General features: G+C 51.0%; 5 protein-coding genes across 5 annotated transcripts; 3 read left to right on the top strand and 2 right to left on the bottom strand.

The window, feature by feature from the left end:
• Window positions 1–2974: 2974 nt before the first annotated feature.
• On the bottom strand, window positions 2975–4317 carry BU25DRAFT_320872 (uncharacterized protein; the record flags this gene model as incomplete). The annotated part of the gene is made up of 4 exons (XM_033702246.1): window positions 2975–3279; window positions 3373–3621; window positions 3672–3714; window positions 3748–4317. Coding segments are annotated over 4 exons (1167 nt in total), but the record flags the coding sequence as incomplete, so codon positions are not given.
• A 1502-nt stretch (window positions 4318–5819) lies between these two features.
• Window positions 5820–6436, bottom strand: BU25DRAFT_228208 (uncharacterized protein). The gene has a single exon (XM_033701388.1). The coding sequence runs from the start codon at window positions 6223–6225 to the stop codon at window positions 5926–5928; it is 300 nt and encodes a 99-aa protein (XP_033565529.1). The 5' UTR covers window positions 6226–6436; the 3' UTR covers window positions 5820–5925.
• Window positions 6437–8519: 2083 nt separating this feature from the next.
• Window positions 8520–10295, top strand: BU25DRAFT_437824 (glycoside hydrolase family 32 protein; the record flags this gene model as incomplete). Its single annotated transcript, XM_033709032.1, has 3 exons — window positions 8520–8839; window positions 8918–9776; window positions 9832–10295. The coding sequence occupies 3 exons, from the start codon at window positions 8520–8522 to the stop codon at window positions 10210–10212; spliced, it is 1560 nt and encodes a 519-aa protein (XP_033565528.1). The 3' UTR covers window positions 10213–10295.
• A 1286-nt stretch (window positions 10296–11581) lies between these two features.
• Window positions 11582–13281, top strand: BU25DRAFT_333530 (MFS general substrate transporter; the record flags this gene model as incomplete). The annotated part of the gene is made up of 3 exons (XM_033702486.1): window positions 11582–12464; window positions 12519–12994; window positions 13033–13281. 3 exons carry the CDS (start codon window positions 11582–11584, stop codon window positions 13279–13281), a joined length of 1608 nt encoding a protein of 535 aa, XP_033565527.1.
• A 421-nt stretch (window positions 13282–13702) lies between these two features.
• BU25DRAFT_488727 (uncharacterized protein) lies at window positions 13703–15798 on the top strand (the record flags this gene model as incomplete). Its single annotated transcript, XM_033711369.1, has 1 exon — window positions 13703–15798. One exon carries the CDS (start codon window positions 13703–13705, stop codon window positions 15770–15772), a length of 2070 nt encoding a protein of 689 aa, XP_033565526.1. The 3' UTR covers window positions 15773–15798.
• Window positions 15799–16485: the final 687 nt, after the last annotated feature.

Genomic DNA, 16485 nt, shown 5'->3' with positions numbered 1-16485 from the left:
AATCCTAGTGTTCTCAACGTCCCAGCACTCCCATATGCCTTGTAGTGGACTCACACTAACTTTGGACATCTTCCCTACTGGCCTGCGTCGTTACATCTTTGGGCTATCAGCAAGTGGCTGGAGCAACAATGGCCTTGGGTTGGCATGGCTGCAACAGGTCTTCCAGCGCAAAACAGGTGTAAAAGCTTGAAGAAAGTACCGGCTGTTGCTTGTAGATGGCCATGGGAGCCACCTAACTGAAGAATTCCTGGAGTAATTGCCACTGGCACAAGATTATATTAGCAGTCTATCCACCTCACAGCACCCACTCGCTCCAGGCGCTCAATGTGGTTATGTTCAAGCCTCTCAGTACTGCTTACTCAAAGCACCTTTACAAGCACCAAGGCTTAGTCCCAGTGAAAAAGCCCAACTTCTTTGGCCTGTTCTGGGATGTGTGGACCAACAGCTTCACTAAGGCCAACATACTCAGCTCCTTCAAGGCAACTGGTGTACACCCCTTTAACCCCAATGTCATACTTGAACGCTCTAGAGACAACACTTCTGACACCTCAAGCAAGGCATCTTCTGATGACTCTGTTTACTCTGGAGAAGAGTGGAGAAAGTTGGACTCTGTGTTGCATCGTGTGATGGAAGGTGCTTCAGAGAAGGATAAGTCAATTGTGAGGCAATCGCTACACAATTTGTCTATCCAGAATACACTTTTGAAGACTGAAAATGAAGGCCTGCGCAACGCAATCACTACTAAGAAGAGAGGAGAGAGGATTGGCAACCCATTAGACTGGTTGCAACACTATGAGTACTGGGGACCAAACATGTTGTGGATTCCTTGGTCCTTTGGCAAGGCCAAGGTGCGCATGAAGCAAGCAAAAGATGCAAAGGAGCAAGATGAGAAGGATAAGGCTGATATGAAGGAGTTGAAGAAGGCCAACAAGCTATACAATGACAAGATTGCAGAAGAAAAGAAGGCGCAGCATGCAGGATACCAAGAGGCACAGAGGAAGGAGAAGGCAGAGAAGCGCAAAGCTATCAATGCACACAAAGAGGAGAGAGGCCTCAACAAGGAGAGGAAAGACCATGAAAAAGCTCTACAATTGTCCCAAAGAGGCAAGCGTAATGCTTCACAAAGTACAGTACCTAGGAAGAAGCAGAATTGTGGTGCAGCGGCTGCGCGGCGTGGTGTTGTTATTGCAGCACCTCCCCCAATATGTCATCCTGACATGGCTTGCAGCCAATAACAATCCACCCAGTCACTCCTCATGGAACCTCATGGAACCTCATGGAATCCCATGGAACAACACAAAATCTTTGGGTTGCTGACAAATGATTACAAATGATTACAAATGCCAATGTATCTAAAACATTCCAGGAGCCAGCAGTCTGTCTATAAATGTAACAATGCAGAGCCCCATTGTGCCAAATGGCCAAAAAGTACATCAATATCAGCACAACTGCTGATATTGGGCTCTGCATCTAATATATAGGCATAGTGCAAGGCACCTCCTTACAATAAAGGCAGCCTGCCCTCCTGCTCAGATAACTCATGCTTGCAATTCAAAACTCAATCCACTCCTTCAATTCACCTCAATAACTCCTTCCTCAACTCACTCCTCACTGATCCTTTTGTTGAAGCCGTGTCTTAAGCAAAGCTCGTAGACACTATTTGATTGGTTCTTGGGGATGAGCAGAGGTACAGAAAGCCGTCAGGGGTTGGTTATCACTGAGCGAGCTTGGAGCGGCAGAGGTTTGACTGTGATAAACTGCTGTGATAATCAGGGGGTAGTCCTCTAGTCAAAGACCATGGCGACTGGTTGCAATGAGTAGTACAGAGTATACTGTCTGGCTCGAGAGTGGGTGAGATTCCAATAACAAAGTTGATTGACAAGGTTGAACACGATGCCATAAGGGCAGCGTGTCTACTTGCTTATATACTTGACAGGAGGATTGATTGTACTGCTCATATCAAGTATCATCAGTGACTTGATACTTGGTCCAATCAAGCGTTGTCAATGTGACCTTGATACTCGGTCCTCGGTGTCTGTCACAAAGATGCTACGAGTAGGCCCTTTAGGACTCGCTGGGAGTCTAAATCAATTACTACGTACGGTATCTAAGTAGGTACAAGACGTTGTGTACCAAACAGAACTCTACCAGCAATAGTCTATATACTTACGTGTGGGTTCGTTCGGTTACTGGTTAATAATCGGAACTGAGTTGGATAGGTATCGGGGTTGCAAGTCCCGGAGCGGGGCTTGCAGAATCCTAATACTCCTGCTTTGGAGGTTGCAGGCCCGCTCCAGAGGTGACCGGAGGTTGTACGTCCGCTTCGGAGGTGTGTAAGGACGCTGGGGATTTGGTGCGTACGGTCAGGGACAGTACGGAGCGGATCCAGATATTGTCAGGGGATCTGGAGAGGATACCGTGACAAGAGTAAAAGTCTTATATAAGAGATTTCTTGATATTTTTTATTATAGATCCTTAGATCCTTTAATTGGTGTTATAAGTTTTTAATATCTTTATTAGTTCTATGGTTAGACTGTTTCCAAATAGGCGACTTTGTTGTTTTCTCTAGTTAAATCCGGTCGGCACGCGCACGGACACGGTAGCCTGGTGAATTGGCGTTCAAAGTTCGGTGTCGAGGAACTGAGGGGATGGAGGGCTGGAAGTATGCTATTAGAAGGAACTTTGCCGTCAAAAGGGAAGATGCATTCGAACACGCCGAGAATGCTGGGCCACAAGTCTGTAACAGATGTATGTTATCACGACGTTATTCAAATCGCTACATAGATGTAATGCAATACAGTCCAAGGGAGGGTATACGACACTCCCAAACTCACGCCGGTGCACTCCCCGCCCGCCTCCCTCGCTCACCACACCTCCCCTCGACAGCATTCCTCTTCTCATCCTCGAACCTCGTTTGATCTCGTCGTAGAACCTCTTTCTCCCAACACAGCCACCCCCTCTCCCTCCTCAATCCCTCCCTTTCCCGCTCCAAGCTTACCTTCTCCTCGCATTTGAAGATGTCTAAAGACTCCCTCACATCATCACACACCTCATACCCCTTCTGCGCCACGCGTTCCCGCACATCCTCAACTACGCCATCACACTCCTCCCTAAACTCTTCGAGCTTCGAGTCGGCGGCACGTTCCAATTCCGTAACGGCATCGAAGAGCTCCGCATCCGCTGTGTTCCGAAGGTAGTTCGCATGACTCAGCGTATGCGCATATATACTGCCCAGCTCGCCCTCAATTCTGCGCGCTACGTCTTGGCTGAGCGTGATACCTAGCGCGTTCAGCACCGCCGGCGGCGGTGGTATCGAAGTCTGACTTGCGATCGACTGCTGGGAAGATGGTGTGGGCGATGCGGTGAACAGACGTGGAAGGAGAGTGGGAAGGAGCGAATCGAGCATGCTTGGTAGTATACTCTCGACTGTTTTCTCGACAATGTACTGGAGGTCTGCCGCAGACGCAGCGGGGAGGTAGTCTTGGGAGCCATCTTTGTCGTGGGTGTTTCCAAGCTTTGCGTTCGGTGTTGCTATGCTGTCCTTCTCAGTTGGACTTGTGGGTATGTACGGTGAGAGGAGGATGCGTTTCTGCGGATAGGAGGAGGACGTTGGAGTCGAGACTGGAGGCAGTCAGTCCCTGTTACGTGCCTGTTCCATATAAGGCACTCACCCTGTCTGGGACGTTTGCTGCTCTCGGCATATGCAGGCGGCGGCTCGTCGTCTTCAGTCGTGGCATCGCTATCGACGTCTACGTCTGAGAGAGGCCGGAACACCGTCCAATCCGCGCGCCTGTATTGTCCTGTGTGGTACCTGACCGGGAAGCTAGAGAGCTGCTCCGGATGATCAATGAGCCGCTGGAAGATGGCGTGGGTTTCGCGCCGCAGCCAGCTGTAGTCGAACAAGATGTGAAGCTCTGCGGCTTGGGCGAGCTTTGCGAGTTGGTACAAGGCAGTCTCGTGGCCAGGCCGGGGCGTCAAGGGTCCAGATGAAGGTGAGCACCAGACGGGACACACCTCCCTCAGCGCCAAAGACAGCGTACGTATCTGCGGGCTGCCATGGCGTGCAATCTCGTCTAATCGCGCCTGGGGGAGGGAAATATTTGCTGGCCCAAGGGAGATGACACCGGGAATGAGGTTATTGGCGTCATACTGCAGAATGAAGGTCTGCGCGTCGTCGAAGCCGTGAATGAAGAGTGAAGACTGCAAGCAAAGGGTGGCCTGCGCACGGGACTCGTTGCACTTGAAGAATAGGGACAATGATACCGGCGATGCAGTATCGCACGTAGGGTAGGCCAACACGGGGATGCCGCGTTTGCGGTCAATCTGCGTCATATTCTCCTCTAGCTACGAAACTACTTACCAAAGATATCCCCTTTGCGACAAATCAATAATGATAGCAAAGGAAACCCGCCCACCCGAGCTTTGGTTGCGTCGTGCGCAAGGAGCAGCTCTGACTCTATGCAATAGCTTGCTAACGTAAACCACCGCAGGGGCGAAGAGGGAAGGAGACAGAGGCCCACAAGAGGCGGTGCCGTTGTGGTGTGTATCGAGGCTATCTTCGTACCAGCCCATCAACTCGCGCACCGTTGACCCTGCCGTCTTCGCACCGCCGGTGCCTGCAAGAGTATCACCCCAATGACGCTTGACGGCCACACCAAGGGCCGGAGCCGTGGGCAATGTGCGGTCTGCGATCAGAGGCCTTGTGAAATTCGCAAGGATGGTGTACTGTGACAGACTACGGGCGGGCAAAGACTAAACAGTGGGCAGTAGCTGACGAGTGGCGAGGGACTGGAGAAGATCGCGAATTGCGTGGTGAAGAGGGCGTGGTTCGTGGGGAGATGGTGAGCGATGGGAGGTGTGAGGTGGTGATGTTCGAGGGAGGAGGCTGGGACGAGAAACGGAGTCAACGCACGGACATGGCGCGCAAGCACGTGGACACGCTAGTCCACACCGGGCTTCGAGACTTCTTCCTCAATGAAATAGGTCTGCCCTGTTATTGTCTCTGCTTACAAACATGAGTCGGGCGGCCTACTGATGACCTCTCTAATAACAGGTTAGACCCATTGTGCTGTTGATCTACTTTTCCCGCCATTGACGGAGGGAATTGGGCAAAGGCGAACATCAGGCGGTGCGACGTAATGATCCGTGAACAAAGCATGAAAGGAGCGTGCAGTTACATGTGAGCAAACTTGTTGTTTGTAACTATGGGTAAGCATACCGAGCATATGTATACCGGAAACCGTTGCAAAGGTAGCCTGTAAGCAGTTGAATATGAAATTGGCACAAGTGTATATTCTGTTGTGTATTGTTGTGTCTGCTCGACTGAGATGTCCATGATGTAAGCTTAAATGCATGAAGTAGTGGACTGATTGGTTGGTGAGTAACCATGTGACATATGTAGTGTCCTGGGCTTACATAGCCTGTGGGGGTAACCGCCCGCTGTACACTCATGACGGTGGTTCTCCCCTTCATGATCATCCTCGGAGGTGCAGAGGTCTAACAACTACCACTCTTCCGGAATACCAGCATCCTGTTTTTCAATAGCCTTGTCCTTGTCTTTGGCCGCTGCATTGCGCTTGTCGTCGATGCGAATATTGGCCTGCGCCGGATCGGAGGCGCCTTGCCGCAACCTCCTGGCCTTGATCAGGCAACATCTCAAAGCCCCCAACGAACCCACAAAGTCTGCTTTCTCGCACCATACATACGCGACCATTTACATAGACAAGTTTTGGGGTTCAGCATCAAGGGGTTAGCTAACCCTGGAGGCCTTTGACGTGTCTTGGGCTCCGTTACTATCATCGGTAACGTACTTTACAAGCGAGTCGCCCGTACAAGCGAGTCGCCCACCCCACCAACTTTGCGCACCTCTACAGGTGTGCAACTCAACCACGTTATAAGATAATATATAGATATTAGTGTAGCAGGTTAACTAGTATCTACAGTATCCTTTTTGCATGTACGTGAGTTATGGCCAGTCTTTCTACACTTTGTGCAGCGCACCAGAGCCTGGCGGCTGCGGCCTGATCGCTCTCCCCCCTGACGCCTCTCAAGAGCAATCTGCTGATCAGCCTCACATTGAGCAAGTATATCCTCGCCAGCTCCTTTTGTTAAGACCCCTTGCTTCTGTATACGCTTTCTCTTATGTTGTTTACGTGCTGACGCTGCCTCGTTGGCTCTCTCAAGGCTGGAGATCCAATCGCGCATCAACTCAGCAGAGAGCATCATTACCTCAGCCCCCTTTTTAAGCTGGTTGATTGCTTCAATGATTGAGGCAGGTGATGAGCTCTTGTGCTGCCGTACGCGATCACGTATCAGCGTTGACTGGGCCTCAAGCTCACTGTCACGGTATCCTCTCCAGATCCCCTGACAATATCTGGATCCGCTCCGTACTGTCCCTGACCGTACGCACCAAATCCCCAGCGTCCTTACACACCTCCGAAGCGGACGTACAACCTCCGGTCACCTCTGGAGCGGGCCTGCAACCTCCGAAGCAGGAGTATTAGGATTCTGCAAGCCCCGCTCCGGGACTTGCAACCCCGATACCTATCCAACTCAGTTCCGATTATTAACCAGTAACCGAACGAACCCACACGTAAGTATATAGACTATTGCTGGTAGAGTTCTGTTTGGTACACAACGTCTTGTACCTACTTAGATACCGTACGTAGTAATTGATTTAGACTCCCAGCGAGTCCTAAAGGGCCTACTTGTAGCATCTTCGTGACAAGCATTGTACGTGGGACACTGAACGTCTGAGCTGCTGCTCTTACAGTCTTAGTTTGACTTTTGTTAAGGGATGAGATAGTAAGCTGTATATCAGCTTCATTTGAACGCAGTGGAGCTTGTTGGTGTTGAGCCATTGTACGTTGAGATGAGAGAGGTGTGCAAAGTTGGTGGGGTGGGCAACTCGCTTGTACGGGCAACTCGCTTGTAAAGTACGTTATGTATCATATTACATTGTCTTTGTGACAATTTTGACAGAGTGAATGCAGAGACACCCCAAGCCGAATTCGACTGCTGTCTTCATCGCACGCCTATCCATCTCTTTAATGATACCATCTTTCTCAGGCAGCTTGAGGAAGCGCCTAATTGCAGGCTTGGAAGGACGCCTATGTTGAGCTAGCGGCTCCAGTCAAGACAGTTAAGAAGACTGCTGCCAACGATGATGCAACGATGCAAAAGAGAAGGGAGAACCGGTCGTTGAGAGACCTTCGAAAGCAGTTGCAAAACCGAAGGAGAAACCAGCGCCAAAGGGCAAGGAAAACGCAAAGACAGCAGACAAATTTTTAAGGATGAAGCTTGCCGGCTAGTGGATGCGTACGGTATTCCTCTTAGCAAGGCGAATATCGAGCAAATGACTACGACCTTAGTGGGATCACGGTACAGTTGCAACGACACGTTTGTGAAGCTCTACCATGACACACACAGCTGACAGACTTAAGGAGCGCGAATCCGAAATTCACGCACGGAAGTAGACCGTGCCCACATCTTACGCATGAGTGCGCCTTATACGCGCCAATCCATGGTCATGAGGCTAAGGGCCTGACTCAACGACGAAGTCAAGACGCAATTCGATTTTAGACAGCGCGCCCTAGACGCAAAACCACGTCTCACCTCGACCTTGGACATAGCTAGTTGGAGGAGAGGAATAAATTGAAGGTAACGTTCGGAAGCTCGTCTAGCCTTCAGCCAATGTCGACAAGCAGTAGGAAGGCATCTACCACGACAACGGCTCTTGTATCGACATGGTCGGTCCGTTCAGCTCCGGCGTGCACGTACTTACACTCAAGGTGAGACATACCACTGCTCTGTTCGCATGCTCCTCTGATCACTGAAAACCACAGACGGCCGCCATTACACTGAAACTTCTCTTACCAGCACCTATCAAAACAACCTGCACACAATTTCCCGCCCGCAATACTGTGGTTAGAAAGAGGATCCCTATCCCCCACCATGTGCTGTCAAAAAGTACACAATGCAATACACCTCATACGGCCGTCCGCGCAACAAGCTTTGATTGATCGGCGGGCCCTATCAGCCCAGAGATGTTATAGCTACCGGACGTGCCTAGTCTTGCTCTAGCTTCTCGCTACATTCCTGACCTTGGTATAACAGCACACTGTGATGTGTACGCAGATTGTCTAACGCAGCGCAAATTGCAAGCATTGGTCGTTCATAGAGCCGCTGATCGTTTGGTGATGAGAAGTCGGTGGGGTGATTGTGGGGATCTCCAAGACTCCACTGAACATCCCCGAACAACGTCATGCGGAGTCCACCGTCACTGGTCTCATCTCGGCCCGACTTTCCTCTGTCAACAGTAAAGATGCGCGTTGCAATGTGAAAGCTGAAGCATCTTAAGTTCATCTTTCCTCCGCCGAATCGAGAATGTTCAAGTCGACTTTGGTGGTCCTGCTCGCAGAGCTGGCCGCTGGGCATACCGTCCCTCGCCAAGCAGACATCGACTATACAAGCGCTCCTCCCAACCTTTCAACATTAGCCAACAACTCTCTCTACGCAACATGGCTTCCGAGATTGACATTCTTCCAACCTATGGCCAGATCGGCGATCCATGCATGCATTACACGGATCCAGAAACCGGACTGCTCCATGTTGGATACCTGCACGACGGAGCTTCGGGTGCGACGACTGATGATCTCTTCACCTACACCGATTTGAACGTCAAGTCTGAGCCTTTCATTCCGGCAGGCAGCATCAACGATCCCGTAGCAGTCTTTGATGGCGCTGTGATCGAACACGGAATCAACGGGACGCCGACACTGCTCCTACACGAGTGTCAGCTATTTGCCTATCCAGTGGACGATCGCATACACCAAGGGTAGTGAGACGCAATCGCTCGCCATCGCAACGGACGGTGGCCGTAACTTCACAAATTAGAACATGGTCCGGTGATTCCGAGTCCACCTTTCGCTGCCAACGTTACCGGATTCCGCGACCCGTTCGTCTTCCAGAACCCCCAGGTTGATGCATTGATGAAGAAGGCGAACGGCACTCAGTATACAACCATCTCTGGAGGCACTCACAGCGACGAGTTAGATGATTTCCAGACATGGGAATACCTGGGAGAGTGGTGGCATGAGAAGGCGAACACTACATGGACCGAGGCAGGTTGGGCCGGACGCTGGGGTTTCAACTTCGAGGTTGAGAAGTTTTTCGCTTTGGACCAAGATGGCTACAACCCGAAAGGGGAAATTTTCGCTACAGTTGGCGCGGAGTGGAGCTTCGACCCCATTGTACCTGAGGTATCGGACAACAGAGAGATGCTTTGGGCTGCGGGCACACAATCGCTGGTCAACGGGTCGCACAAGTTCGAGCCCACGATGTCTGGAAGACTGGACGCAGGACGATCCGCATATGCCGCTGCAGGCAAAGCCATGCCGACTTCGTCACAAGCCAGCCAGAAGAGCGGTGCGCCAGACCGTTTCCTCACCTATTTTTGGTTGACTGGTGACTTCTACGGAACTCTGAACACCCCGAAAGCGCAGCAAAACTGGACTGGCTCGCTTTTGCTCCCCAGAGAACTGAGTGTAGGTTACCTCAATGTTGTCGACAATGAGCTTGCGAGGGAGAAGGGCGCGTGGAGAGTCAACACTGAGCAAGACAATGTGACAGTCACACTTGCCACGCTGCATCAGAAGATCGCACGAGAATCGTTCGCCGCTTTCAAAGCAAACACCAGTACTGTCATAACGCAGACTGGAGGTCGCCAATCATCTAGCGCAACATTCGACCGCTGCCCCGAGAGCAAGCATTATACTGTTGACCTCAATCACTTTTCCTTCGCGGTCCAACGCCACCAAAGCTGGTTTTGAGATCCTTTCTGGTGATCACGAGACGACGCGTATCTACTACCAGTTCTCCAACGAGAGTCTTATCGTGGACCGATCGAACTCGTCGGCAGCTGCAGCGACTAATGACTGGGTTCTCACAAAGACCGAAAGCGGGAAGTTCCGCTTGTTCGATGTTCCCAGTGGCAATGGCGCAAAGGTCGAGACGCTCAATATCACGATCGTCGTGAATGGTAGTATCGTGGAGGTGCACGTGAACGATCGATTTGCACTGAGCACTTGGGTCTGGAGCTGGTATGAGGATAGCAGGAACATTCGCATCATTGTGGAAGGTGGCGATGTGGAGTTCGGAGATGTGACGATCTGGGAGGGGCTTGTCGATGCTTGGCCGGAGCGCAATGCTTGATATAACCTCAAATGTGTAGAGATAGGCATAAAGTAGACTAAATCCTTACTCATGAAGTCGGGTACGATCATAACTCAAACAATGTACAATGTATATGCTTGACCTAGAATATCCGATAAGGAAAGGTCGATGAGCAGTGCTACTCTTGCCAGATGATGCGTGAGTTGCTAAAACAAATCGATTGGAGAGGGTGCTTGCGCTTCCAAGATGAGCCCCTCCAAACCTCGACTTCCGAACAACTGGCATGTACATACGGTCGTATGAGTACAGCATGCTGCAATCCTCATTCTGGTCGAGATCTCGCTAGTAGTCTAAGGGTCTGATGGTTGGTAGTCAGGTCCGCGGGTGTGGGGACGTTGTGGTGTTGGAGGCAAAGGCGATTCACCCTTCTCAGTCAGTGCAATCACAGCAAAGCTCGGACATGCCGTAGCAGCCAGTTTCCGGCGTTTCCTGCAATTTGAAATGCATTAGAGAAGAGCGGTCAAATTTGCTGTACTTCCTATGATCTGGCTTGCAATAAACTATGCCCGTTATACGTTTCATATCGTAACGGCGAAGAGGCAAATATCGCCAGGGATATAACATTAACGCCATGAAAGTCACCTGAGCACGAAGACAAAGCGCGTCATTGGGACTCGCGGCTTCGCGACTGGGATATTTGCTCGATGATCGAACAGATCGTTGATACTCAATTTGATGATATGAGTGCAGTGTGTAAAAGCACGGAGAGATGGACGAAGGAAGAAAGTTGCTGTTCCTCAGACAGGCCCCGCTTCCCCGGTCGCAGTCGCCCCATCGACCCACCCAACCCCATGTTTCAATCCATTTCGCACCTTCACCCCTTTGTTCGTAAAAATCAGCCTTTCTTATCATTCGTGGAAAATCTCACTGTGCGTCTGGATGGACTCGTCTGGCGACCACACGGCTGAGCGACTCGTGCCTCCGGTTTCTGCACCACTCACAAGCATGCCGAGACGCCTTAGCAACTCTTCTCCCACCTTAGCCGTTGAAACTAAGCCGGTGGCGGTCTTGGGCTAGGCTTGATCCACGATGGTGGTGCTGACATTACCTCGAACACCACCAACATGTCGTCCCACAAGATGTCAATTCCCATTATCGAAACGTCCAGGGGCGAAGCTTCGCAATTCGTGGGTTTGAAAAACCCGGGAAAGTGGCTTGGTCTGACCACAATGATTACGACGAATTTGCAGACAGCCTGTGCGCCTTCGACGACATCCTACGCGTGACCCAGCCGGTAGGGCCGGTTCAAATCACACATATTAGCCGTACCCCAGACGACTTACCCCAGTCCTTCCCCAGAACACTTCTCTTCTCCATCTTCTCAAACACTCAACAGCCATTCCGCAACATGGCTTCGACAGAGGAGAAAGCGACAACCGCTCACGGTGAGCGCTCGTCCAACAGCTCTACCGACAATGCAGCTGGTCTTGCTGTTGCTTTCGAGGAGGGCAAGGACCCCGGTCTGAGCGATGCCCATCTCTGCAGCGAGGCCGACAACAAGCGCATCCTTCGCAAAACCGACATATACATGCTCTCACTTCTCTGCATGGTCTACTTCCTCCAGTCAGCAGACAAGGGCATCATTGGTTTGACGGCCGTTTACGGACTCAAGACGGATGCAAAGCTCAAGGGCAATGACTATTCCAACATTGGTAACATCGGTTACTATGCGCAACTTGCCGTTCAGCCTATCGCTGCCTGGATTCTCGTCAAGGCACGATACCGTCAGGTTCTGCCCGTTATCATCACTTGCTGGGGGATATCGGTCGCTGGAGGTCTTGGTGGATCAAGGAGCTACGCCGGTCTACTCGCATCACGTTTCTTTCTCGGTGCTTTCGAGGCTGCAGTCATTCCCCTGTTCTCCATCATCACCATCGCCTTCTATAGACGTTCAGAGCAGCCATTCCGCGTTGCATGCTGGTACAGCTGCTACGGTCTTAGCACCTTGCTTAGTGCCCCCATCGTCTACGGTTTTGGTCGTGTTCACTCGCACACCCTCTACAGGTACCAGATTGTCTACCTCTTCTTCGGTCTTCTCACCATCGTGATTGGGCTTGGTACATACTGGTGGGCTCATGACAGCCCTGGAGAGGCTCGCTACCTTTCACCTGAAGATCGCCTCAAGGCTGTCGACCGCTTGAAGGCCAACCAGCAGGGTATCGTCTCGCACAAGTTCAACTGGAAGCATGTTTGGGAGGCTTGGTTGGAGCCTAAGTACTGGTTGTACATGAGTAAGTATTTTGATTGCCGCAATATACGTGAGCGTTAAACTGATCTTTTACAAGTCATGGTCATTGCTGTCAATGCCGGCGCATCCGTCTCTTCCGTCTTCGGTTCAATCATCCTTCAAAACTTGGCAGGTTTCACCGCCGACGAGGCAGTTCTTCTCAACATGCCTTTCGGCGCTCTCCAATTCTTTTCGATTCTCCTCGCATCTTGGCTGGCATACCGCTTCAAGCGCAAGTCGCCCTTCTTGCTCGGTCTGGTCACCATTGTAATCGTCGGTGTTGCACTGATGGTTGCTCTACCCAAAACCAAGGCGAATAAAGGCGGTCTTCTCGCCGGTTACTACTTGATTGCTTTCGTCTACGCTATTAACCCTCTACTCATCTCGTGGATGGGTGGTAACTGCGCTGGACAGACCAAGAAAGCGATCTACTACACGTCCTTCAATGCCGGCAACTCCATCGGCAACATCATCACTCCGTACATCTTCGACTCCAAGTTTGCTCCACAATACGTAAGCGCAACATCACCTTCTGTTCACACAAAATGAGGCCAACACTGACGATGACTTAGGTCAACGCACTCAAGGGTATCATGATCATCTGGTGCATCCTGTGGGGCGTAGTCGTCGCACAGATCTTCCTCATTACCTGGATGCAGAAGAAGAAGGGTGACCAGCGTGAGGCTGCCGGCCTTCCTAGGGAGTTCGTGGATTACTCTATGGATGGTACCTTTCACGAGGCTGGTGCGGAGGTCCACGGCGAGAATGGTCTTGCAGACATGACGGACAAGGAGAACTTGTACTTCCGTTACCTGTTGTAATCATCAATGAAGGCAGGCCTGGTTGATATGCTCTCCCGGATGTACTAGAACCATCCGAGGTTTGGACGTATTTGGCATAATGTAATAAGATGGCAATCAGGATGACCCTGTATCTGCACGCATCGCCAACAACATTCCAAATAATATTGCAAAGCCAAAACTTTCCCGAGTCGTTCTCACTTGTCGTTCCCATGAGTGATGATGCTTGAAAGTATTTACCTTCTTCGCTTATGGATAACCAACTAATCTATGTACCTTCCTATCATGGCTAGTTCTTTAGCTAGCCCAATCTTTACCGTTATGACGAGCAATTGCTTCTTTCGAGATAAGAAGTTATGAGCTTCCATTGACAGAACAATCAAGCAGCAACCACTTGCTGTTTCGAAGACTATTCAGTCACGGTATCGACTACTTCCACAAGATGCTGAAGGCCATCGTCGTCGCGGCACTTGCTATCGATGCATCAGCAATGCCTACTGGCAATGTCGAGCGTGACTACAACACCAATCTCGAGGTCAAATTTTCGGTCGCAGATGGCTTTCTGGATACACCCATCGATGGCCGCATCGTGTTGATGTTCGCACCTAGCGAAATGAATCCTCTAGAAGACACGGATGTCACTTCCTCTCCCAACAAGATTTTCGGCAAGAACGTGTATGACTTTGGCCCGAAGAACACGGTCATACTCTCGGGAGGAAACAATGACAGTACCGCGACTAATGTTTTCGGGTGGCCAAATGTTAGCATGAGCGATGTCGAGCCAGGCACTTACAGTGTGCAAGCGTTCCTCACCAGGTACGAGACGGTGACCCGCAGCGATGGATCAATAGTAAGCCTTCGATTTCCATGCGGCGATGGCGGGCTAAATGTCAATGGCTTTGGTAGCTTGACAACGTCTACTACCGACATTGAAATCACCGGGGGCGCGCAGACTGTCGATCTGGTCTTCAATAAAATAACAGCTGTGGAGGCCTTCACTGGCAAGGAGATTGGAGGATGCAACCAAGGCAACTACGAAGACACCGAAACGCTCAAGCACATTAAGGTCCGCAGCAAGAGATTGAGCAAATTTTGGGGTCGCGACGTGTATGTCGGAGCTAACGTTATCCTGCCCGCTGGTTATGATGCGAACGACACCAAGACACGTTACCCCGTCATCTACAACCAAGGTCATTGGCCAGCCGGTCAAGGAGCCTACAACTATGGGGACGACGAGAACTTCACAGCAGCTTGGGACTCGGGGATCATCCCGGCCTCCAACACAACAGCCGAACTTCCAACGCCCAAGTTCATCGTCGTCACGTTCCGCCACGAAGCGCCTTACTACGACGACTCTTATGCAGTCAACACGGCAAATCTCGGGCCTTACGGTGACGCGATCAACGAAGAGCTAATCCCACATATTGAAGACACCTTCCATACCATCCGTGCGCCGTACGCACGTGTCCAGGATGGCGGAAGCACCGGCGGGTGGGAAAGCATCGCCAACGTCATCTACCGTCCCGACCTCTTTGGTGTTTGTTTTTCATCGTACCCCGACTCCTTGGACTTCCATCGTCACCAGGACATCGAACTGTACACTGCCACAAATGCATACCAGCGTGCCAACGGCAGCTTCGTGCCCAGCATCCGCACATTCGTGAACGATACTCAGAAGGTACTGGCGACTGTCGCGCAAGAGAACCATTGGGAACTCACATTCGGTACATCATCCCGCTCATTCAATCAGTGGGATGTCTGGAACGCCGTCTTTGGTGTACAAGGCTACAATGGCTACCCGCTCGAGCCATGGGATAAAGTGACTGGCGAAATATACCCTGAGGCAGTAGCGTACTGGAAGCCGTTCGACCTCAGCGATTACATCGTCACGAACTTCAACTCTTCGCGCAACCTTGGCGCCGCACTTGCTGGTCGAATCTTCATCTACGTTGGCACGTGGGACAATTATTTTCTCAACGAAGGTGTCATAGAGTTCCAGAAGCGCACTGATGCTGTTGGTGGACTTGGATGGGCGAACGTCACGATCTTGCCTGAGAAGCCGCATGGTGGAAATTATCAGACTCGTGAGATCTGGGATTACCTGAAGTTGGTGGAACGTTGGGTTAAAGACCATGCTCCTGATGGTTCGAACCCACTGTCATCTTCCTCTACTGCCCCTTCTACTCGTGGAAACGTGTGGGAAGACGTTGTCGCATACGGTGGACGCGGAGCTGCGGTCAAACGTCAAGCGGACCCCAAGATTAAGGCTGACAAAGCCAAGGTGGGTGGAGAGATCATTGCCAGTGTGGGTCGGTGGGATCCTGGTGTCAGGCTCTCAGCGCAATGGATCCTGAATAGCAAGCCTGCATGCGAGTATTTCCGAGTTGAGCAAGGGGAAAGTGTAAACTACACACCGACCGCGAAGGGTCATGTACAGCTCCTTGTTACTGGTGAAAAGCGGAATTATGTGACAGAGACAAGGAAGAGTCAGAGAGTGCTTGTTGGGAAGTAGAGATTTGGACAGTGCAACAGTCAGACTGGATTGAATATGTTGTAGTGTATGCCTACAACATCGTGGGAACGTGTCTTTGCGTTGTACTTTCGAACCTCAGTATACCTTCACACTGTTTATCACACCAACTGCAATTTTACTCCTTCCAAGCAATGTATGAGTAAGCTATATATCAGCACCATCTCGTATAACTAGCAGAGTTAATAATTACAGTGCACCAGCCTCTCCGATTTTGATGTTTGCCAGCTCGATATCAAGCGCTCTCATACCTGCCGAACTTTTTAAACTAGCCGATGCTGCGTGTTGGTGTAACAACGCTGCCAGTCGACTTAACAGCCTCGGCACTAGTGACGGTAGATACTGACTGAGTAGCAGTCGTGGCCGCAGTGGCCACAGACGCCGTAGGAGTAGACAATTCCTGCATAGCGCTGGAGGATGCTGCCGCAGAAGATCCACCTTGGATAATGGCAACGCTCTCAAGATAGTCGCTGGTCCCGTTCTTAGTATCCGCTACCAGGCGCATCGCTGTGAAACAACAGCGTAAGTTATTACACAGGAGTTGTCTCAAGCACGGTCAGCGCTTACCTGCCGAAGAAAGTGTGCATGTGCGAGTTGTATGCGCCTGGCTTGACAATGGCATTGATTTTCTTGGCCATGAACGACTTGTGGTGGATCTCAGTCCATGCTGAGGCGACTGAAAGTAAGCTGAATAT

Source organism: Macroventuria anomochaeta (genome assembly GCF_010093625.1).
Source record: "Macroventuria anomochaeta strain CBS 525.71 unplaced genomic scaffold BU25scaffold_5, whole genome shotgun sequence".
Lineage (NCBI taxonomy): Eukaryota > Fungi > Ascomycota > Dothideomycetes > Pleosporales > Didymellaceae > Macroventuria > Macroventuria anomochaeta.
Note: the sequence above shows the minus strand (reverse complement) of the source record. Positions and strands in the feature narration are given on the sequence as shown.